The sequence below is a fragment of the Acomys russatus genome, chromosome 4 (genome assembly GCF_903995435.1).
Source record: "Acomys russatus chromosome 4, mAcoRus1.1, whole genome shotgun sequence".
NCBI classification, from domain to species: domain Eukaryota; kingdom Metazoa; phylum Chordata; class Mammalia; order Rodentia; family Muridae; genus Acomys; species Acomys russatus.
Window position 1 is genome coordinate 16775336 of NC_067140.1, and position 23410 is coordinate 16798745.

Below are 23410 nucleotides of genomic sequence, written 5' to 3' on the forward strand. Positions count from 1 at the left end.
TGGGAAGGTGGGTAAATCTGTGAACACCTCTTACATTCCACTTCCTCATTTCCCCCAAAATACAAGGTGGGCCCAGGAGTCTTGAATGAGATATCTAATTCACAACATTGTGACTTGAGCTCTGCGGGACTTACTTTCTGTATGTGACCCACAAGGCAGAACCTATGTGGCCATGGCAGCGAGCACCTACTGGGAATACTCCCCAGTGCAGGACCTCACTAAGCACTTCACTGCTGGGCAAAGCTGTTACTGTCCTCAGGAGGGAACAGCAATGGCTCAATATGCCCAAGGTCACAAAGCCACCTAACTGTACAGCTGGGACAGGAAGACAGAGAGTCAGTTTGTCCCTCTCGCAGCCCAACATAGCTGTACAGTTTGCTAAGGACCCTATGGCCTGTAGCTGCACCCTGCCATCAGGCGCCTGGGAGGTGAGAGGAGCCCTACTATTCTCATGCTTAGATTAGACATCACCAGAAGACCAGCTTCCTTTCCTCACCTATAAGCCTGGTTCTGAAGCCAGGTGGCGCACACCTTAATCCCAGCCCTCAGGAGGCAGATGCACGCGAACCGGGACTACACAGCAAAAACCTGTCCCCAAAACCAAACAAACAAAACAACCAACAACAAAAACAAAGCCCTGGCTCGTATAGATCGGAAGGGCATAGTGTCTAGTGGTCGCCAGGCCCAGCAGGCACGTAAGCAGAAGCCTGGCTGGCAGCGATGCCTAAGCGCCTGCAGCATGAGTAGGGCTAACCCTTCAGAGGGCACTGTGGGCAGGGTGGCAGGGTGAGCAGTGCAGGCCTCACCTTTGCAGGAAGGCATCGCTTTACATAGGAGGAGCCCCAACCTCTGGACAGCCACCTCCCCCCACGGACTGCTCAAAGGGGAGTTCCTAAAGGGGACAAGAGCACAGAAACAATCAATCCTTGCCCTGGAAAATACCTCACAACCACATGATGGCTAGCTGGACAGAGTGGAGCTGGAGACACCATGTGGTGTCTTAAAAGCGAGCCAGGGAAGTGTGCTCAAGACTCATGTCAGTCGTTTCCTGACAAGTTAGGAAGTTCTGCTCCTCTTACTTCAAAGCCCCTTTCTCTGCACAGGAAACGGGCTTGGATGGAAGCACAGGGCCTCTCTGGGATCCACCTAATGCAGTTAGGACTTATTAGAGGGCACAGCAACCCAGTGCCAGCGCTCCCACACACTGCAGCATCCGCTTTTGTTTTTCCAGTTTAGACTTCTTTCTAAATCAAAAGGCTCAACTCCAATGACTACACTGCACTAGGTTAATATCCGGTTCATTCTCATCAATGGAGACCACAGAGTGCGGGCGGGGCGGGGGACAGATGGGGACAAACATATGAGATCCTGTGGTAGCTCTATCCCATGCAAGGGGGCGTGGATTCTGACAGGAAGTTCTCTAACCTTTGGGAGCCTGGGCTACTGGGTTTGGGGCACTTGCATCTCCCAGGCTGACAGGTGCAAACACTCAGGGAGGGCCTCACAGCAAGCAGGCACCAAGAAGGTAGCCGGAGAAGGCAACAAAGAGGCCACAATGCAGCCTAGGGACAAACGAGACAGCATCTCACACCATGGAGAAGACTCAATGAAATACGGCATGGGCCAGATCATTTATTTTGTTACCTCAAGGTAACTGAAAATGAACTTCCACAGGAAGCGATCAAAAACATTCAGGACACCAAGAGACACAAAAGAGAGACTACAAGAATCTCAAGTATGGTCACAGTGCACATGCCCTCACACACTCCGGAGGCTGAGACAAGAGGAGCTTTTGAGCTCAGGAACTGGAAGTGTCCTGGGGAAATGCTGAGGCCCCATCACCAAAACAGAATGCCAATTTCAAGCAAGACTAGTTATGGTGTAACATACTTGTAACCCCAGCTGTTGGGAGGCAGAGGTGGATAAACTGTCAAATTAGCCCCAGAGTGCCATACCACTCAGCGGGACCTGAAATCCTCAACTTTTTCAATAGCATTTAGGAATGAAATTACATAGATTTGACACCAAAGTATTTTACATACCAATAAAGACAACATGCTTTCTTTATGGTTTCTATATCCTTACGAAACAAAGAGAAACAACTATCCCAGAAAAGACTACAACAAAGAGGCTGTTTGGAGGGCAGAGGAGCTCAGGCCTTGGCTACAGGAGAGAGAGAGAGAAAGAGAGAGAGGTGTGTGGGAGGGAGGGGGAGGGGGGAGAGAGGGGGAAAGGGGGAGAGAGGAAGAAAGAAGAGAGAGAAGAGGAAGCCTGTAAGTACTCTATAGAAATCCAGCACTGCTTGGGTGGTGGCGGCGCATACCTTTAATCCCAAGCACTGGGGAGGCAGAGACAGGCAGATCTCTGAATTCGAGGCTAGCCTAGTCTACAGAGAGAGTTTCAGGGCAGCCAAGGCTACACAGAAAAACCCTGTCTCGAAGAAAACCAAACAACAACAACAAAACCCAAAATGCCAGTGCTGATGCAACTGCTGCTGATCTTCACGTCTCAGCCTTCTCAAGCCCGTGCTCATGAAGAAAACAGAAGACAGTTGACAGAAATGATTATGAATAAATTAGTGTCATTTCCCTTTACCACACCTAAAGTTGACTTAATGGCTTAAAGACATTGTTCCACCAGAGCAGGAATGACAGCACGTATCAGAACCTAGTCAAACATGATTCACTCCAGAACGCTCCATGCCTGGTGACACAGCTTATAGCAACAGTCTGCCAGCGAGCGTCACAATTCAGCGTCACAATTCAATGAAAAGTCTGTTTTCCAACATACAGTTCATACCTGAATCATCAGCTCCGACCGTGCCATCTGCTTTACTGCTTTAATTAGCATTTGTAAGTTAACAGGGCTAATAACACTAAAATTAGATCTGTGCTGTTTAACTAGTGGCTCCTGGGCTCAAACGCAAACCACAAGAGCCAGAGCCAGTGCCAAGCTAGCAGGTGCTTCTACACGCCTTTTCCCTTACAAGCACAGACTTGGCTCTGCCCAAGGCTGGTGTAAATTAAGCATAGCAGAAATTAGTAACATTGGGCTGGAGAGATGGCTCAGTGGTTAAGAGCACTGTTTGTTCATCCAGAGGTCCTGAGTTCAATTCCCAGCAACCACATAGTGGCTCATAACCATCTATAATGAGATCTGGTGCCCTCATCTGCCCTGCAGGTGTACATACAGATAGCAGTACCTCCAGAACACAGCAAGCAACCAAGGGCCCCTTCGCCCTCCAGGTCTGCCACAGCCTGGGAAGCTTCGGGTCCTGCATGCACCATTCATTCACTATAAATTCTAATCTATGGGCAGGAAGCTTCCTGCCCACCCACCCAGCTCTCTTCCCTTTGAGCATGGTAGCTAGGGCATAGGGAAAGGAAGGGGGCACTTTCTGAACTGAACTTCAAGCATCCACACAGGGTATCTCAATCCTCCCGCTGTCCCTGTGGGCATACCCACTGTCTGTCACTCTTTCAGACAGGCGCCTGAGTCCGCAGGCCATCAGAAGAACAAAGCTCAGGCACTCAAAGCTTCAAAAGTCCAGGTTACAGACTATTGGACCCCTGGTTTGTATTCTGCTCTCTGCTTCGGGCTCTTCCACTTTGTTTCATTGTAAGTCCTTAGTCACATCCTGGAAGTCCATTATGCTGTTCACTTTACTGAAGCTTTGACGTGTTCTACAATAAAGTAATTACTAAGGAAACAAATTAACTTGGCCCCAAAGCAGCTCTTAACCTCGAGTTAATCTTCCCTAGTGCCAAGTGAAATTCAACCAAATCCAAATATTCTAATTCCTACAAGTCTTAAGATTCCTAATACTTGCTGGGAGGTGGTGGCGCACGCCTTTAATCCCAGCACTCAGGAGGCAGAGGCAGGCCGATTTCTGTGAGTTCAAGGCCAGCCTGGTCTACAAAGCGAGTCCAGGACAGCCAGGACTACAAGAGAAACACTGTCTCAGAAAACCAAAAAAATAAAAATAAAAATAAAAAAAGAATCCCTAATACTTAAAACCAGAGTAAAAAGAAGCCAGACTCACCAAGTCAACAGCAAAACAAATACCAACTAACATTTGCCTTGCTCCCACCTCCCACTCCCCACATGCTCAGACTGGTAGCTCAGAACTTTGGAAGTGAGGGATTCAACAGCCCCTGCAAGTAACACCATGACGGGCCCAGCCTTGTTGCAATGGAATGGAGCTCCTCCTACCTTGTGTCCATTAATACAGAACATGGGTGAGTGGATTCGGTGAGGGAGGGGGAGAGGCAGGACCTCCTGAACCCCCACCCCCACCTCCGGGATTGCACTTTCATAAAGGGTTTGGTTCTTCACTCTCCTTCAAAGAAGCCCAACTGGTAACAACAGATCCTTCGGGCTGGGCACGGTGAGGTATATCTGTAATTACAGCATTCTAGAAGCTAAGGCAGGAGGATTGCCATGTGTTCCAGACCAGCTTGAACCACAGTGAGCCTTAACTAAAAACAAACTCAGAGGGAAGGCAGGCAGCATGCCTGAGTCCAAAGACAAAGCCTGAAAACACTGCAGCATGGCACCAGTCAACCTACGTACGCCTCTAACTGCAACTAGAAATGATGTCCACAGCAGCTAGTGCGCTCAGTCAGGGCAGCTGTCCCCTTATATTTATCAGTGACGAGAAGACAAAGCAGTACTGCATTCACCTGTGACATGCAGTAAGCGTCACAGTTTCACGCACTGCACATGCTCTCTGCTTTACTGTGATTTGGAAGAATGGTTAAAAGCCATCTTGAATATGAAATTGGGGTGGGGGAAGCTCCCACTTGTCAACAGCCCACAGACCTGTCCCTCATATAGCCAGCGAGCATCTGACTTCAATGGCCACGATGAATCTGAAACTGTGCTATGATTGATATTTTTTATAATAATCAGCATTTTTATAAATCCACATTGTTCTTCTTTGATCCTCAAGTTCCTTGCCTTGAAGGCTTACCTGTAGAGAGAGAGCATCAACACACTAGCAATAGTCAACCCTCAGGATCTCAGGCCTGCCCACCTTCCCTCCCCTCTCACCTGCTAACAACCTGAGCACCTGGTGCTGTGGGACCCAGGGCTACAACAGTGGCTATGAGCTTCAGACCCGTGAACTTGATACTGAATGAGAGGCCTGGAGCCAGCACAGAGCTAGTACAGTGAAAACAGTCCTGAGCTGTCCTGGAAATGCGCTTGGAGGGACAGGAAACAGGTTCATGCTGCAAGAAAAATGCTTTCTGAGCACCTACTAAGTGTCACACTGATGTGGTCTCACTATATAGCTCCAGATAGGCCTTCAAGTCTCAGTCCTCCCATCTCTGTCTCCCAAGTTCTGGGATACAGCGGTGTGCTGCCATGACCTCTGTATTTACAGACTTCAGGAGTTGGAGGATGGCTCCGTGGATAAGAGCGTGCACTGTTTCTCAAGAGGGCCTGAGCTCAGTTCCCGCACTCAAGTACAGTGGCTCCCGTCTGTTGGCAACTCCAGCTCCAGGGGGCCTGACTTCCTCTTCTGACCTTTACATGCATACTCAGACACATAAAAACAAATGCTAGAGAGGTGACTCAGGGTTAAAGGACATACTGTTTGGAAAACAGGTGGACATATACAATTGACCTATACTTTCCAAGTCTCACTCTACTTGTTTAACCCAGAACTGTACTGTTTCTCAAGTAAAAATGTAGTCAAAAATGTTATAATGTTGAGTTATATTTCAGTCCTACTGAGCAAAATAATTAGTAAATAGGTAACATGGACAATACAGCTTGCCCTGTTCATAAGAAGCGGTTACAGGATATTTCCAACACTTAAAACACTGGACGGAACACTTTTAAAATACTGGATGGCCAGCCAGGCATGATGGAGCACACCTTTAATCCCAGCACTCAGGAGGCAGTGGCAGGTGGATCACTGTGAGTTCAAGGACAGTCTGGTCTACAGAGTGAATTCCAGAACAGCCAGGGGTACACAGAGAAACCCTGTCTAGAAAAGAAAAGAAAAAAAAAAATCCACCAACGATCTCAGTCCCTGGGCAAAGGGCAAATGTGTCAGCGCTGACAAGGCAGTGAAAGCAGACTCAGGAGGAGGGGGTCCTTTGCCTAGCTGGGTTTAAAACAGGGTCTTACTCCGTAGCCCAGCTTTTTATTCTACCCTTGACCTGGAAGCAATTTTGTCTCAGCCTTGAGTGCTGAGCCTAACAGATATAAGCCACCATGCACAAGTAGGGCTCTAGATTTAAGCTCTAGCATTGAAAGTAAAATAAAATAATTTTATCTTTTGTGCCTCCAAATACTTTATTAGGAAAGTGACTATGACAAACCACAAAGTAAAGGTAAATATATAAAAGTCTTATGTCTGATAAGGGTTTATTTATTCACAGTATTATACAAGTGGCCAACCAACACAAAGGATGCTGAGTACCAACAGGGAAATGTAAACTGAAACCAGAATTAGATACTATTTCATCCCTACTACATGCCGCCACCATCACTGCTTCTTCTTCCTCCTCCTCCTCTTCAAAGATTTATTATTTATTATGTAGGTATACCGTGCTCTGCCTGCAGGCCAGAAGAGGGCAGCAGGTGTCATTACAAATGGTTGTAAGCCACCATGTGGTTGCTGGGAATTGAACTCAGAACCTCTGGAAGTACAGCCAATGAGTGCTCTTACCCGCTGAGCCATCACTTCGGCCTTTTTTTTTTTTTTTTTTTTTTAATTTACTGTGTATACAATAGTCTGTCGGCATGTACACCTGCAGGCCAGAAGAGGGCATCAGATCATATTACAGATGGTTGTGAGCCACCATGTGGTTGCTGGGAATTGAACTCAGGGCCTCTGGATGAACAGTGAGTGCTCTAAATCTCTGAGCCATCATCTCTCCAGGCCCCACATGCCTCTTCTTTTGGAGACAGGTTTCTGGTAGCGCAGGCTGGCTCTGAACCCACTATGTGCCCTTGAACTTGAACTTCTGATACTTTTGCTTCTCTATCGTCCCACCATACCTAGCAATTCTTTTCTTAAAAACAAAAACAAAAGAACTAGTATTGGTGGCAAATGGATCCCAGCACAAGGGAGGCAGAAGCAGGCAGATCTTTGTGAGCTCCAGGCTACCTCAGTATATACATCAAGTTCCAGGCCAGCCAGACCATGCCTCAAGAAAAGATGGAGCTGGGGATGCAGTCAGCTGGTAGTGTTCTTTCCACCATGCACCCCAGCACCACACACACACACACAAAAACCAGGAATGGTAACCCGAGCCTATCATATAGCACTTGGGAGGAAGGGACAAGAGAGAAAGGTTACCACGGGGTCACCTGGGGTCTTGCTGACAGCCTTGGCTGACTTAGAACTCACTATGTAGACCAAACTAGCCTCAAACTCACAGAGATCAGGCTGCCTCTTGCCTAAGGAGTGCTTGAATCACAGGCATGCACCACCGCATGGTACTTAGGAATGTGTTTCTGACCTCATTAAGGAGGGAAGCACACTTAGTACTTCTGCCAATCTAGACGCAGGGAAATTACAACCTAGAAAACACCCCTATCATTACTCTAACGATATGAAGAAAAATGAGTGTTTATTTTAAAGACCAAATGCTTTTACATACAATTCATAGCGGGCAGATGTGGTGGTTCCTGCGAGCACTCAGGAGGTAGAGGCAGGAGGATCAGGAGTTCAGTGACAGCCTCCACTACCCAGGCTTGGAGGCCAGCCTTGGAGTCAACAAGAACCAAAGTGAACACCGTGAATTAAGAAGTCGTCCTCTGGAAACCTACAAGAAGAACTTTATGACAGGCAGATCTGGATCCTGGGGTCCTCCTCAAACTAAGGCACCAGCCAAGGAGAATATAGACAGTAAGCTTCGAACCCCTACCAAGACCTAGCTGACGAACATGATATTCTCCACCGTTGAGTGGAGAGTGAGATCTGACTCTCACACGGAACTCTGGTGCTCCTTTTCTGACCATGTCCCCCGGATGGGGAGACCTGGTGGCACTCAGAGGAAGGATAGCTAGTTACCAAGAAGAGACTTGATATTCTGAGAGCATATATAGGGGGAGGAGGTCTCCCTCAGTCACAGACATAGGGGAGGGGAGAAGGGGAGAAATGGGAGGGAGGGAAGAATGGGAGGAAACAGGGGAAGGGCTAACAATCGAGATGTAATATGAATAAATTAATAAAAAAAAAAGAAGTCGTTGTCATGCGGCTCAGGAGTGGAGCACTGGCTACCCACTGGGGCCTTGGATTTGACAAAGGAGTTAGCCTGTCGTTTCATTTCTAGTCTGAAAGAAACTTTTAGTAAATCAAGTAGGAAAAGGTGTAGAACCTCTCTAAAGAAAATCACAAAACCAAAACCCTGATCCAGAAACTGAAGAGACGTCTCCATGGTAAAGAGGACGTACTGCTCTATCTGTATCTGACCGAGGGCTGGAGGTGGGTACCCAGCCCCCACACCAGGTGATGCAAATGCCTGCCACTCCTGCGCTGAAGGATCTGGCCTCCCTGGGAGCTCTCTCACATACAACATGCATACATTTTAAAAAAAATTTCCATCCAAATACTTTATTTCAGAATTTTCCAAGGGCTGTAGGTGTAATGAGATGGGGGAAACACCTACCTTTATCCAAAATCAGAGATTTCCAGAATTGCAAAACAAGTTACGACTTTTTTTTTTTTCTTTTCAGTTTTTGAGACAGGGTTCTGTGTAACCCTGGCTGTCCTGGGACTTGCTCTGTAGACCAAGCTGGCCTCAAACTCAGAGACTGGTCTGCCTTAAGTGCTGGAATTAAAGGCATGCACTCCTACCACCACCCAGTTTAGACTTCCTTAAATCAACACGTTTTCATTTTTCTGAACATTTGGGTAACACAAATATGAAAACAGTGTAGTATGTAGGAAAATACTATTTTCTGACCATCACCAATGGTCTACTGATCCAAAATCTAAACTGAGCACAACTTTAGGCTTGGAACATAAAAGGCATAAAAGCAGAATAATTCCTTAGCTTGATGTGGGTCTTTCGTGAGATGGACTCTTTCTCTTAGTGGGACGTTTGCTCTCTCACATCTGAGAACAAGGAAACTGGAACTCCCAGTAAGCAGAATGAATGGATGGCAGTTTTATTAAGGAAATAAGAATTCCCAAGAGTGGGAGGGGCTCCAAGGGAGGAACACTGTCCAGCTGCCCTGCCCGTGGTCTTTTACAGCTTTTATGGTAGGAATTAGATGGAGACTGAGGTCATCTTTCCTGAGATTAGATAGGGTTTCTCTGTTGTAGTCTTGCTGTCCAGGACTTGCTTTTAGACCAGGCTAGCCTTATACTCAGTGATCCACCTGCCTCTGCTGGGATTAAAGACGTGTGCCACCAAGCCCAGCTTGAGATTAGTCATTTCTCACTAGGGTATCAAGTACCCAAATAGGAAGGAGTCCTTCCACAGGTCCCAAGCAATGCCCATTCAAGGAAGGGATCACCTGTGTTTCATGACTAGTTCATGATCCTAACCTTGTCCTTACTGCCTGAGAAGCTAGTTCCTATGTGAAGGAGCTCCCACCTGTAGTCCCTGAAGAAACAGGAGGGTCTTGGGTTCAAGGCCAGCTTGATCAGCCTAGGGAGCCCCCATCTGGAAAGCAGATGAAAGGGTAGGGGTGTGGGTCACTGGTATAGTGCTTGTCTAGCATGCACAAAGCCCTGGGCCAGACAAGGTGGCACGTACCTGCTAAGGAACAGGCCTAAGGACCGTGAGTTCATGGTCACACTCACCTACACAACCAACTTAAGGCCAGCTTGTGGTATATGAAATTGTCTCCACAAAAAAATTTTAAGTGTAAGTTCTAGGCTCAGCATGGTGACAAAGATCTTTAGTCTAAGCACTCAGGAGGCAGAAGCAAGTGAATCTCTAAGTTCAAGGCCAGCCTGGTCTACACATTACTTTCTCAAAAACAAACAAATGTATAGCAGAGCCCTCACAATCACCAGTTTTTTAAGGGGAAAATACATTTCCTCTTTTCTCGTCTTTCTAAGTTTCCACTTACTAGACACAGAATTAAGCAATAGGTTTAAATGCCTATAAATTATAGAGTTTGGAACACCTGGAGGGTGAAAAATACAGTCCTCTGTACTGATATTTATTACAATGTCAGTAATTGTATTTTTTATTAAAAATAACAAAGAATTGTGCCCCATAGCATAAAGAGATTAATTTATAGCCCAATTCTGTGCTTGCTTTCTTACCTCTCCAAACCCATAGCTGCGGCTACTCAACTGCACAGTTCATCTCCATTATTAGGCTCCTCCCTACCTCAAAGAGCCATTCCTAATTGAAGCAGGTAACTAAGGCACCTGGGAACAAGGTCCAGGCTCCTTGCACAGGCAGTGTCTGTGTCACCAGAAGAGGAACAATACCCCAGGGCAACCAGCTGCTTACTCACGCTAACAAAGGGAAAGGGGGGAAAGAAGGAAATTCTAGAAGGGCCAGTGCTCTGAATAATTTAAGGTGCCACCCATGTTTGGGGACTGAATTCGTGGGAGGATCCCATTTGAATGCTCCTCACACAAAGGCACCATATAAAAAGCCCTGGGTCAAAAGGCAATACTCTTTTCACTTCATATCCACGACGCAAGGACTGGAGGCCAAGTGCAAAGGGCCCTGTTTGCTGCCAAGAAGTTGGATATGCAGGCTAGAAAAAAAGCAAGACTCCACCGGGCGGGGTGGTGGTGCATGCCTTTAATGCCAGCACTTGGGAGGCAGAGGCAGGAGGATTGCTGTGAGTTCAAGGCCAGCCTGGTCTACAAAGTGAGTCCAGGACAGCCAAGATTACAGAGTAACCCTGTCTCGAAAAAACAAAAACAAAACAAAACAAAAACAAAACAAAACCAAAGCGAGCCCAGGACAGCGAAGGCTACACAGGGAAACCCTGTCTTGAAAAATGGGGGGAAAAAAAGAAAGACTCCACTCTGCATATTAAAATTTAAAAGAGGACTCCAGGACAAAGGATGCGAACAAGACAGACACCATCTTGGGGATACTCAGATCATCCTTTGCAGTTCTTTCCTCCCTGACACAGAGGACAGATTCTGTCACAGTGCTTTCCAAGACAGACTTCAGGGCAGATTCCAAGTCATGGATGACACACCAATGTCCTCAAGCAACAGCACTGTGTAATGCATAGAACCAGACCAAAACCGGTGCCCAAGCTTGCAGCAGCATTCTTCCAAAAACTACAAAAGGACTTGAGACACTCAAAAGCAGGAGTTCTTGGGGCTAAGGGTAAAGCTCTCTGGTAGAGAGCTTGCCTAGGATATGTGAGACCCTGGGTTCTCTCCCTAGCACCACAGAGAAGGGCAAAGGGCATGCAACCTCAGATCAAAAAGTGTCTTCCATTTCTACGTGTTTCTTGCAACTAATCTTACCATCATCCCTATGCCATGTGTGTCCCTGGGACATGACAATTCTTAACTCTGGGCAAGTGAGTGGCTCAGTCTAGCTGATATGCCGTCTTTAAAATAAAGGCTGTAGTCAGAACAAGAGACATGAGAATGCCAACTTACAGAGCCAATTTTTAAAATTCCTTGTCTGAGTGATCTACAAAAAACAAATAAGGTCAAAGGTAGGTCCTGGGACCTAGGGAGTGACTGTGACATCCCTGATAGCTCTTGATGAGATAACTGGGGGCCTCCTCTCTGCCTACACCCACTCTGCTGGCTTCTGATTAGCCCTTATCTACGCAGCTTCACCTCTGATCCAGCTGTTCCTGAGAGCACAGCAGCTCTCCACTCCTTACTTGCTTCCTTTCAATGGCTGTGTGTCCCTCCCTGTAACAGTCACAAAAGCCCAAGTAAGGGGACCAGGTGACTGAGGGCCTCTGTGGCTTTGGATGTCATTCTCCCAAAGAACTATATAAAACCAAGGCAAGAGAGTCCCTCTTCCTGGCTGCCCTGACCCTCAGCTCTGTGACCTGCCCAGTCTGGGATGAGGAGCAGACCCACTTATTCCCATTGCCAAAGAGCAGCTCAGCTCCAGATCTAAGACCTTCTTTCCCAGACAGCAAGAACTCTGCAAAGAGGACAGGAAACACGGCCTGAGGCCCGACTGCAGTGGCACTGTTCTTTCTGTTCAGCCTGCCCTCTCCACGGGTTCCTCCAAGGAAGGGAAGAAGGGCGCTATTCAAACATCTGTTCAGAACTTAGGAAGCGGAGGAGGAAGAAACAGTTCATTCTGGGACACATGTAGGGTTTGAGGCCAGCCTGGGCTACATGAGACCGTGTCTCAAGAGAACAAGGACATCTGTGAGCCTGAGGTGGAGAAGGAACACTGAGGGGAAAGAAAGTATCTTAGCAGGAGGTGTTTAATTTTCTAAAGCAATCAGATCCCCCCATTTGTATTTCCTCTAGAAAATTCCATGTGTTAAGGGTATGGAGACATTGTGAAGGAAAGAACAATAAAAGGCTTTTTCTGCTGTAACAGACGAAAATCTTTTTGAAATCCTTTGGACATTTCCAGTGTTTATTAGGAAAAACTCTATTTGATTATGTACATGTAATTTCTCTATAATCTTCAGTCCTGTGTTTCTTTGATGTCAGCAAACTACCAGCATTCTACATACTAAATCACCCATTAGCTTGATTGGGGCATAATTGTTTCTTTTCTTTTCTTTTTTTTTTTTAACTTATTCTTATAATTGTTTCTTAACACACAGGCCTATAATCCCATATACTCAAAGGGGCACAGGCAGAAAAGTTCAAAGTTCAAGGTCTGCTAGGCTACAGAGTGAGTAAAACCCTGTCTCAATTGACCTGTATTTTTTTTTTTTATTACATTTACTTATTTATTTGTTGTATGCCACAGGAAGACTGTAAAAGTCAGAGCTCCTCTACCACCTGGAATCAAACTCAGGCCATGAGCTTTACTCACTGATCCATCTCAACAGGCCCTCAACACACACACACACACACACACACACACACACACACACACACTCACTCACTGCTCCATCTCAACAGGCCCTACACACACACACACACACACACACACACACACACACACTCACTCACTGCTCCATCTCAACACACACACACACACACACACACACACACATACACACACACACACACTCACTCACTGCTCCATCTCAACAGGCCCTACACACACACACACACACACACACACACCCCAAATAGGGGAAACCAAATGACTTCCTCAAAGTTATTTGGTCAAATCAGGAGGGATTTCAACAACTGGTTCTTTCTTGTCTTTCAAACACTAGCCACAAATCAAACTTTCCTCGGGACTAAGCAGACCAAAACGGAAAAACCATTCCCCACTTCCTTTCTTCAACAGTCAAAGAAGCAGAGAAAAATTGGTTGAAATGGCAAAAACAGAACTTCAAATAGTAAAATTTCAGTCAGTGCTCACTGTTAGCCTTAACCACATGCAGCACTGCTTTCAACGAGTTCCTGTTGTAGGAACTGGCAGAGGTCGGCAGCCTCTACCATCCTGCCAAATGGAAGGGCCATAAAGTTATTAAGATGTTTTCCGATCAGCACTTTATACCTGCATCTATTACCAGCTCAAGTTCATTCTCCTTTAAAAGACCTGCTCAGGCTGTAAGGACCCTGAGCTCTGAAATTCCTCTAGTCAGAGGGTCATAAATAAGATCAAAGTTTTCTCCAGAAAAGAAAAGGGTATGTCAGCACTGCAGGTAAGAGTGATAAGAGAGAAACATTCCTCAGGCTATAGAGAAGGGATCCAAGGAAGGGGTAGCTCACATCTTGAATAACTTCTCCCCTTCCTCTCCTTTTTCAATTCTTAGCCCCCCAAAATGGGAACTGAAGCCAGGCCTCACACATTCTAGATGAGAACTCTAATGCTGGAGGACAGTCCTGAGCTTTAAAAAAATTTCTTTTTATTTATGTGTAGATATAGATCTCTGTGTGCATACATGTGCTGCACATGTGAAGGAACCTAAGAAGACCAGAAGAGGGCTTGAGATCCCTCAGAGCAGTGGTTCTCAACCTTCCCAATGCTGCAAGCCTCATGCTGTGGTGACCCCCACCAGAAAACCATTTCATCAGTACTTCATAACTGTCATTTTGTTACTATTATGAATCATAACGCAAAGATTTGATATACAGGCTATCTGATATGCAACCCTCAAAAGGGTCTCAAATCACATGTTGAGACTACTGCCCTAAAGCGTGTTACAGAAAGGTGTGAGCCTCCCTTGTGGGTACTGGGAGTTGAAATCGGGTCCTCTGCAAGATCAGCAAATGATCCAACTGCTGAGCTCTCTCTCCAGCCTCTAGCTCATCTTGGGATATCGGGTCTCACTAAGTTGGGATATATTCTAGAAGTGGTACCATCTCTTAGCCCCAGAACACATGATCATAAGGACTAGAAAGCAAGGGCTGGAGAGCAGGGTGTTAGGGATCTCTGGGAGGAAATTCAGGTCCGCCACTTTCCACTGTACCAGAAAAACAGACCTGTCACTATTTGGAAATGTACTAAACTGAACTATAGTGGATACACAACCTGCAAGATACAACTTCATATGGCTCAACTTTATGTTCTTTATGTGACTGGATACAGTAGCACACACCTTTAATTACAGTACTTAGGATATAGAGACAGGCAGATCTCTGTGAGGAGTTCTGAATAGCCTGCCTACAGAGAGACCCTGGCTCAAAAACAAAAACAAACAAAACCCTAAAAATAAAATATTTGTATGTGTATGGGTGTTTTCCCTACATGCTTGTCTGTGTAACATGCAAATACATACAGAGGACAGAGGACAGAAGAGGGTGACAGATCAGTTACAGATGGTTGTAAGCCTTCACCTAGCTGCTGGGAATTAAACTCAGGCCCCCTCTGGAACAACCAGGGCTGAGCCATTTCTCTAACCTTTATTATTATTATTTTTGTTGTTGTTATTATCATACATTTTTTTTGAGGCAAGGTCTATGTCGTCCTAGCTACCCTGAAACTCACTCTGTAGACCAGGCTGGCCTCAAACTCACTGAGATTCCTCTTGCTTCTGCCTCCCGAGTACTGGGATTAGAGGCCTGTGCCATGATACAAAGATTAAGCTTTTTTTTTTTTCTCTTTTGATTTTTTTGAGACGGGGTTTCTCTGTGTAGCCTTGGCTGTCCTGGTCTCATGTTGTAGACCAGGCTGGCCTCGAACTCACAGCCTGCCTTTGCCTCCCCGAGTGCTGGGATTAAAGGCGTGTGACACCCCCCCCCCCCCCCCCCCCCCCCCACCCCCCCGCTAAGCTCATTTTTATAACCATCTCAAATAAGGTTTTTACATCTGAAGGCACATATGCTTATTCTCTCTAGACTGCCTCAACCTTTGGGAAATATTTACCACAACACAGTTGCTAGACATTTGAAAAGTTAAGTTCATTAATAAGAAAGGCATAGAAGAGGCTGGTGAGATGGCAAGCAACAACATTTGCTGCTCTTGAGGAAGAACCAGGTTTGGTTCCTAGCACCAACGTGGTGGCTCATAACTATCTGTAACTCCAGTTCCAGAGGATCCGATGTCCTCTTCTGGGTTTCACAAGCATTGCATACAATGCACGAATATGGTGCACAGAACATCCATACACATAAAGCATAAATCTTTTTTTGTCATGGAAAGATAAATAAAGCAGCCAAATAGATTAAATGTAACTGCAGTTACATGAGCTGTAAGATTCTTCCTTTTCCTGCCTATTCAGTACTAGGAATCAACCTCAGGACCTTTTACAATAATACCAGATGCCACTCTACCACCCAGCCACATCCGCAGCCCTGCTGCTCCTACTCTTCACCAACAGACTTTGAATTGCAATAGATCTGCTCTCTCAAGTTACTAATGAAATCCCAAGAATGTTGAGTCTTGCAGTGACACAGGATTTGGGATTCTAAGTGTAATGGTGGCACTGACCTAAAATCTACCATTGAGAAATCTGAAATAAGTTTCATTTCTGTTGGAGAGTCTGGCTTCCATCCTTTCTCATCAAAAAGGATGATCACCATGGAGATACAAGGGATACATAAACCTAGACCAGAAACACCTGTCACTTTTACAAAAGGACAAAAAAAAAAAAAAAAAAAAAAAAAAGAGGGTCTGGCTGGAAGATGCCTCTAGGTTTAAACCCACCACTTCACACCCACTTTATGAGAATCTAATATCCTATGCGCTAATGAGCTCTCTTCTCAATTAATTCCACTAATTAGTTATCTATTCTTGTTCAGCCAGAATTCCTGCCCTTTTACTTAGCAAGCCTAACAAGCCACAATAATTATACATCCCTAGTGGGTTACCACTCACCAAGTCAGTTAGGACAATCTCCTGTTGGCTTTTCCATCTTCCCAGATCAGGCTGACAGTATGAAACACCAACCATGAAGTGAAACAAGCTTTTAAAAAAAAATAATCAGGGGAGAACCTCCCACTCTATCTGGAAATTTCTCTGCCAGTTCAGAGCTGTCAGGTCATAGCATTTACTACTACGGTCTCAAAGGCAGCGGCACCCACGCCAACCATCCAGAATTCTCGTACTCGGCCCCACCCCCAACAGCATCTTCTCATTTTTCACGGTGAGCTGAAGTTTTCTCCAGCACTGCAAGACCACACTAAGGCAGGCAAGGCGCATTCCTTAAACCTCTTCCTTCGGTTCCCGCCCCCCCCCCCCCCAAACTACCTGTAACAGCAGATCTTATTTGTTTATTTATTTCGAAGACTCTGGGCATCCCCTAGCTATGCAGATGAAAGCTTAAAGGGGCATATATGGCCCTCCATCCTTTAAAGGCTGGGGTTCGTGCCCCCATTTTACGGAGGAGAGAAGCTGAGGGCCCAAGGTCATACAGGACATCTGACCTCAGTGTCCTCCGCCTTTTAACCCTCACGCTACCGTTGCCTTCTCATCAGCGTCCAGTCTGTTTCGGGAACGGCTCGTTTTCTCTCCGGGCGGTCTCCCCCTCTTTATCAAGGGCGGGCCTTGGAGAAGAATTGCTACCCATTTCGTTTCTTCTCTGAGCGCCCCCTCCCTTCCACCTGGCACCGCTTCCCCAAGGCCCCCTCCGGAGCCAATTCAAACTTCCCATCGGTCCCCTGAGCAGGTCGGGTCCGCTATGAGGAGCCGCGGGGCAAGCAGCGGGCTCGGGAGAGGAGGAGGGGGAGGGGAAAGGGGCGCGCAGCCCGCAGCCCCGCGGGTCTCGGCAGCCAACGCGCGGCCGCGGGGGGCGCGGGCGGCTGCGTCAGGGAGGAGGCCGCGCGTGCGGGCGGGCTGCGGGGCGGCGCGGCAGGAAACGGCGAGTCACGGAGCACGGGGCCCGCCGGGGCGGCGGCGCGGGCCGCGGCGGGAAGGGGCGTGGGTGGCCGCGGGGTCGCCTTCCTACCTATGCCGGGCGCCACATAGACGAAATAGAGCAGAGAGGACGACAGTGAGAAGAAGAAGAGCGCGGCGAGCAACGAGCGGCGCGGCAGCCGCAGCAGCCCCCGGCGGGCGCGCATGCTGAGCCGGCGGCCGCTCGAGGACCGACCCGGGCCCCGCTCCCGCCGCTCCGGTCCGCCGCCTGGGCCTCGGCCGCCGCCTTCCGGGCTTCACGCGCCGCCGCCTCGCCGCTTTCAGCCGCCGGCCGCCGCGGGCCGGGCCACATGAGGCGGGAGGGGGCCGCCGGCCAGAGGAGCGCAGCGGCGGGGGCGGGGCGGGAAGGGCGGGGTCTGGTGGAAGGGGCGGGGTGAGAGGCGGGGTCTGATGCTGGGGGCGGGGCGGGGACAGACCCGCAGCCTGAGAAGCAGATGGGGGTACCAGGCCTGAGGCAGGCCTGATGGGGACCGAAGAAGGGCGGGGCCGAAGGTGGGGGGCGGGATGAGGGCGTGGCCTAATGATAAGGGCGCCGCCTCGAGCCTGAGGAGCACACTGGCGGGGACCCCGCCTGAAGTCTGGTGAGGAGGGGGATAAGGGCGTACTCGTGATTTTGGGGAGCATTTCGGCAGAGACCGGCCCTGGGTCCTGATGGTGAGAGGAGGGCGTGGCCTGAGGAAAGGAGGCGGGGCGGACAGTCCGGGGAGCGCATCTTTGGGGCGGGGCTTGGATATGAGGGCGGGGTGGAGGATCGGGCGCGTGCACCCTAGCCGCAAGATCCTTGAGCGGCCGCCGCCCAGGCTGACAGGAAGCGTCTGGCGGTACGAGTTGGTTCCCCGCGCGCGAGCACCCTACTCGGGGGCGCTGAGGGGTGTGGACGGAGTCTGAATAACCAGGTAGCCTGCCGCTGCAGGAGAGCGAGGATGTAGAGGCCGAGGCACTTGTGTTCGCCCTCATTCATCCATTCATTCCAGTCACCATTTATGATAAGTTGCCAGCTATGGTGCCTGTGTCTTGAGGATGCTCCACGAAGCAAAAAAGATAAAAAGTCCTCTGGGAACCTTCATTTATCTGGATGAGAAAAAAGAAAACGATAATAGCAGATGATGATAAGAGATATGAAAACAATCGAGCATGAAAATGTCTTGGATCCAGTCTTCACTCGTCTGAAAAAGGCCTTTCTTCGTAGGCGGCATGAACACAAAAGAGTGCAAGCCGTAGAAAAAGCTGGAAAAAGAGAAGCCTCATTAAGGGGAACAACTAATGCAAAGAAGGGGCTTGATCAGCCCTCATGGAATCCAAAGCCAGCACGGACATAATTTCAGGAAGGAAGGAGGGATCCAAACAAGGTCACATCCTACAGGATAGGACAATTGTGACAACTGTCAATGTGAAGACGCTGAGCTGAGAGACAGCCCCTCTCTAAGTCCTGAAGTAGTGGCTTTTTTTTTTTTTTTTTTTTTTGTCTATATTGTACGGTTGAGAAAACGGAAATCTCTGGAAAGAGAAGCGTATCATCCAAGTTGTAGATTAAGGGCTCAAATCAGAACTGGCCTGACCCCAAGGCAGGCCCTTGACCACTCACGAAGCCCCATTTCTCGTCCTGCACTGCCACGTGTTCTTTCAAGCCCTGACTGTCCCGCCATCTCTAAAGCCATGCTTTCTTTCCCTTATGCAGTCCCTTCGGCTTCCCAGATCAGAGCTCCACAAGGCCAGGGATTTTGCTTTGTTTTCTGCTGTGTCTGTGCACATAGCTCGGTGGCCAGCACCCAAAAGAGCAGCAGGTGTGTGTAAAGCTTCTGCTAACACCAGAGGCAACAGAGACGGTTAGTTCTCAAAGCTCCAGAGCAGCCTTTTCTGTAAAGTGAGCGAGCTCAGGGCAGAAGCCCTTGGAGGGGAGGCCCCCTACAAAATTCAAGAGGGAACCAGCCATGGTGACACATTCAGCTGCCCTCCACACTTGTATACCAATGCATACACACAAAGTACATAAAATGAATGTTATAAAATGTTTAAAATGAGCAGGGTACAGTAATGCACACCTTTAATTCCAGCACTTGGGAGGCAGAGGCAGGTGGATCTGGCCAGCCTGGTCTACAAAAGTGAGTCCAGGACAGAGAAACCCTGTTTCAAAAAAAAAAAAAAAATTTTTTTTTAACGAATATAGAAAGTCAAAGTGGGTTTCAAGGGGATGAGATGGGGCCTTTCTGGATGAAATGTCTGGCCAAGGCCATGACCAGAGGCTTAGCAGAATCCTAAAGACATTTACTCCTACCTCTTCCTTTCTTTTTCCTCCCTCCTCCTGGCAAGTTGCTTTGTTTGTTGTTTGTTTTCGAGACAGGGTTTCTCTGTGTAGCCTTGACTGTCCTGGACTCATTTTGTAGTCTAGGCTGGCCTCGTCCTGGACTCATCTTGTAGTCTAGGCTGGCCTCGAACTCACAGTGATCCACCTGCCTCTGCCTCCCAAGTGCTGGGATCAAAGGCGTGTGCCACCACGCCTGGCTGGTTGTTTGTTTGTTTTTTGAGACAGGGTTTCTCTATGTTATCTTGGCTATCCTGGACTCACTTTGTAGACACACACATTCCACACACAGCATTCCACCTGCCTCTGCCTCCTGAGTGCTGGGATTACAGGTGTGCGCCACCACGCCAACGACAAGTTGCTTCTTGGCCTCTTGGCCTCTGGCCTCCGCTTCTCCATCTGGAAACAGAGGCTCCTATTCCCCCTTGCTGAGTCCTGCCGTGAGAATTCAGGACAGGGTCTCTGTAAAGTGTCTAGCCTGTGTTTTGTTCTGAAGCAATTTGAACCATTCCTAGTCTTAACATAGTGACTCCATGGACAGCTTGGACTGAAGTGAGGCGCTGCCTCAAAGAAAAATCACACGTAACAAGGGGCCCTGCTCTTTCTTCAAACTCTCCTGAACATTCCACAGGCCTGCCCTGAGGAGGTTGTTGTACAATGCATCAACATGTAAGATAGCATCTCTGGGCAGAGCTATCTCAACTCAAATCCCTCTAGGCAGAGAAAACCAACACCTTTGTAAAGGTCGCCCAGGTGGTGGAACCATTGTTTCTCCAGCCAGAAGGCCATGCAAGCTGAGTTTAGTTGACTGGGAGCTTCCCTACAGTCAATCACCCCCTTCTAACAGAACCAAAACTCAAAGTGAAAAGGAGGGCAATCACTCAAGCCAATAGCTTTGAGAGCTGGTGAATCCTCAGAGAGACGCCAGCCTCTAATGCCGGCACTTCAGAAATGGAGACCAGTCCAAGGGCTGCTGTTTACCTCAGCACAGCCTGGCCTATCCTAACTGTCAGGACTGTGCTAAGCTGAAACCTGTTTCCTAGTGCTTTTTTTTTTTTTTTTTTTTTTTTTTTTTTTTTTTTAATGGTTTTTCGAGACAGGGTTTCTCTGTGTAGCGTTGGCGCGTTGGCTGTCCTGGAACTCTCTTTGTAGAGCAGGTTGGCCTTAAACTCACAGCGATTCACCTGCCTCTGCCTCCTGAGTGCTGGGATTAAAGGTGTGCAATGCTATACCTAGTCCTCATAATTTTAAAAAAAGATTCAGAACCAGGCATGGTGGCACATGTGGTGCTGGGAACTGAACCTGGGTCCTCTGGAAAGGAAACAAGTTCTCAGAACTGCTGAGCCATCTCCTAAGGCCCAAAGCTGTTTCTGGGAAACATCATGCACCCTTTCCTGAACCAATCACTATCTAATGGAACAAACTGACTGGCACTTCCTCAGGTGCTCAGGCCACAGGGCCCTGTCAACATCACAGGAAGCCCATGGCTGAAAAATAGTAAGGGTGGCTCTCCAAAGAGAAACACACTGTTGTGCTGGTGGAAGGAACAGGGGGTGGCAGCAGACACCTGGGGACCAGGCCTTCACCCCTTTAATATTCCTTTTATTGTGCTTGGAAATAACTTATTCTCTTTCCCCTCATCCACTAAGACCCAATTCAAATGTCTCAGAATGGGGATGCTCAATTCTACTTATTTTGTAACACTTTGTCTGTCTGTCTGTCCCCCTCCCCACCCTCTCTCTCTCTCTCCCAAGTAGGTCCTGGGGATCAAACTCAGAAGTCATCAGGCTTGGCAGCAGGTGCCTTTATCCCCTCAGCCATCCCCTGGGCCAAAGCGTTCTTGGGCGGACATTCCCAAGCTCGACTCTTTTCTCCTCCTCTAGAAGAAACACAAAAGCATCCCGTGCTGTCCCTGACTCCCCTACAACTGGAATGTGAATCAAATCCTTTCATTATTCTGGATTTCTGATTCAGAGTCTCACTCTGTAGACCAGGCTGTCCTGGAACTCACTATGTAGCTCAGGTTGGCCATGAACTCAGCAGTCCCCCTGCCTCAGCATCTGAGTATAGGCTGCTATGCAAACAAGGTCCTCTCCCTGACTAGCCAATCCTGGTAGATGGAAAGAGGCATGTGACAGGCTATCTGCTCTCTTTGTCCCCAGTTTGGAGGGTGTTGGATGACGGGGCCTCAGCTGTGGTAATGACAGAGGCAATGGTAGTTTGGCCATGACCCACTTCCTGTCTCCCTGGTGGTTCCGTATCTGTGCCCCACTAGTAAATTCCTTTTTGGCTAATGTTAGAGGAGTGGCTTTCACCAACTGAATGAAGCCCTGAACAAATTCTCCTGTGTTGGGGCTGAAATGTAGCCTATTGGTAGAGCCATTGCCTGGCAGGCACTTCAAACACTTAAAAAAGTAACAGAAACTCCCAGGTAGGGTAGTTACAGGCACCTCGAGTGCCATCCAGAGAGGATTTAGTCTTTGAGGCAGGTAGACGCTAAGCCTAGACATAAGAACTCACAGTAGGTCCTAGTGATGCTGACGATAATGCCAGCATTAGAGATGGGTGAAAGAGGACCAGAAGTTCAAGGCCATCCTCAGCTATATAGCTATATATTGAATTCTGTACGGAGAAGTACTACATGAAATCCTATCTCAAAAAAAGAAAGAAAGAAAAGAAAAAGAAAAACAAAGCTGGGTGTTGTGACCATGTCTTTAATCCCACCACTCTAGGAGCCAGAGGCAGGGAGATCACTGTGAGTTGGAGGCCAGCCTGGTCTACAAAGTGAGTTCAGGACAGCCAAGTCTACACAGAGAAATACTGTCTCAAAACAAAACAAAACAAAGCAAAACACCACCACCAACAACAACAACAAAACAAAAACAAGAAAAGAAAAACACACCTGGCACGGTAACACACACCTATAATCCCAGCACTTAGAAAGATCTAGGGGAGTTCCAGGCCAAACCGTTCTGCACAGCAAACATAGCAAGTGTTGGGTCTGGGGTCATACTCATGAAAGGGGCGAGAAAACACTTTATTTCCAGACAGAAGCTGATACTGATGTCAGGAACACAGTCCAATATAAGAGCATTGAAACTCTTGACTACCAGCTTCTGTTACAGTTAGTTTAAAAAGGCAAAACCCACAATTTGTTCAAGCAAGGGGTTGCCAAGGGAACAGGGTGGTCAGCAGGGTGGTTGGCTCTGACTCAAACTATTTTTTCCTTTTTTTAAACAAAGCAAGTTTTTCTGACCCCTATTCTGGCCAGTTTGGTCATGGACAGCTGCAAGCGTGGGTAGAGAATTCTCAATGATCATCAAGGCCATAAGATATGCTTAGTCATAAACATGATTTGTGATTGAGAGAACTTGGTACAGGGACTTTTACCCAGTGCTGGAGGTATAGACTTTTTTTCCCCTTAGAACATAAACAGTGGCTTTTAGTTAGCCTCACCTCATCCAGGGAGTTCTTTCTGGGCCAGAGTTGGAGGTCTTTTGTGATACAATGGAGTCTGGTAGCCCTTTAGCAGAATGGGGTCTGACTGCTGCTACCATGGGCCCTTCATTCCCTCTCCTGAAGTGGTGCTTGAATCAAGTCCTTGATTCAGTCTCCCTAGTGGGTATGGCACAGTGATGAGTTCAGAGGATCATCTGTTTGACTGAAGATGAACATAGTTTATGGTCAACTTGACCTTGTATAGAGAGAGATTCTTTGATATTAGCAATGAGCTGAAATGATGGGG

The 23410-nt window shown here is 47.7% G+C and overlaps 1 protein-coding gene across 3 annotated transcripts in view; it reads right to left on the reverse strand.

The window, feature by feature from the left end:
- The window catches only part of B4galt5 (beta-1,4-galactosyltransferase 5), a 72230-nt gene that overhangs the window by 34537 nt on the left and 14283 nt on the right, over window positions 1-23410 (reverse strand). The window contains exon 2 of one of the 3 annotated variants that reach the window (XM_051143829.1): window positions 17969-18434. In XM_051143829.1, the coding sequence (XP_050999786.1) occupies window positions 17969-18320 (352 nt within the window). In that variant the 5' untranslated portion in view covers window positions 18321-18434. Of the gene's footprint in view, window positions 1-16325; window positions 16477-17394; window positions 17536-17968; window positions 18435-23410 lie in introns of those variants that run through there. The other 2 variants (XM_051143830.1, XM_051143831.1) reach the window with 2 other exon arrangements.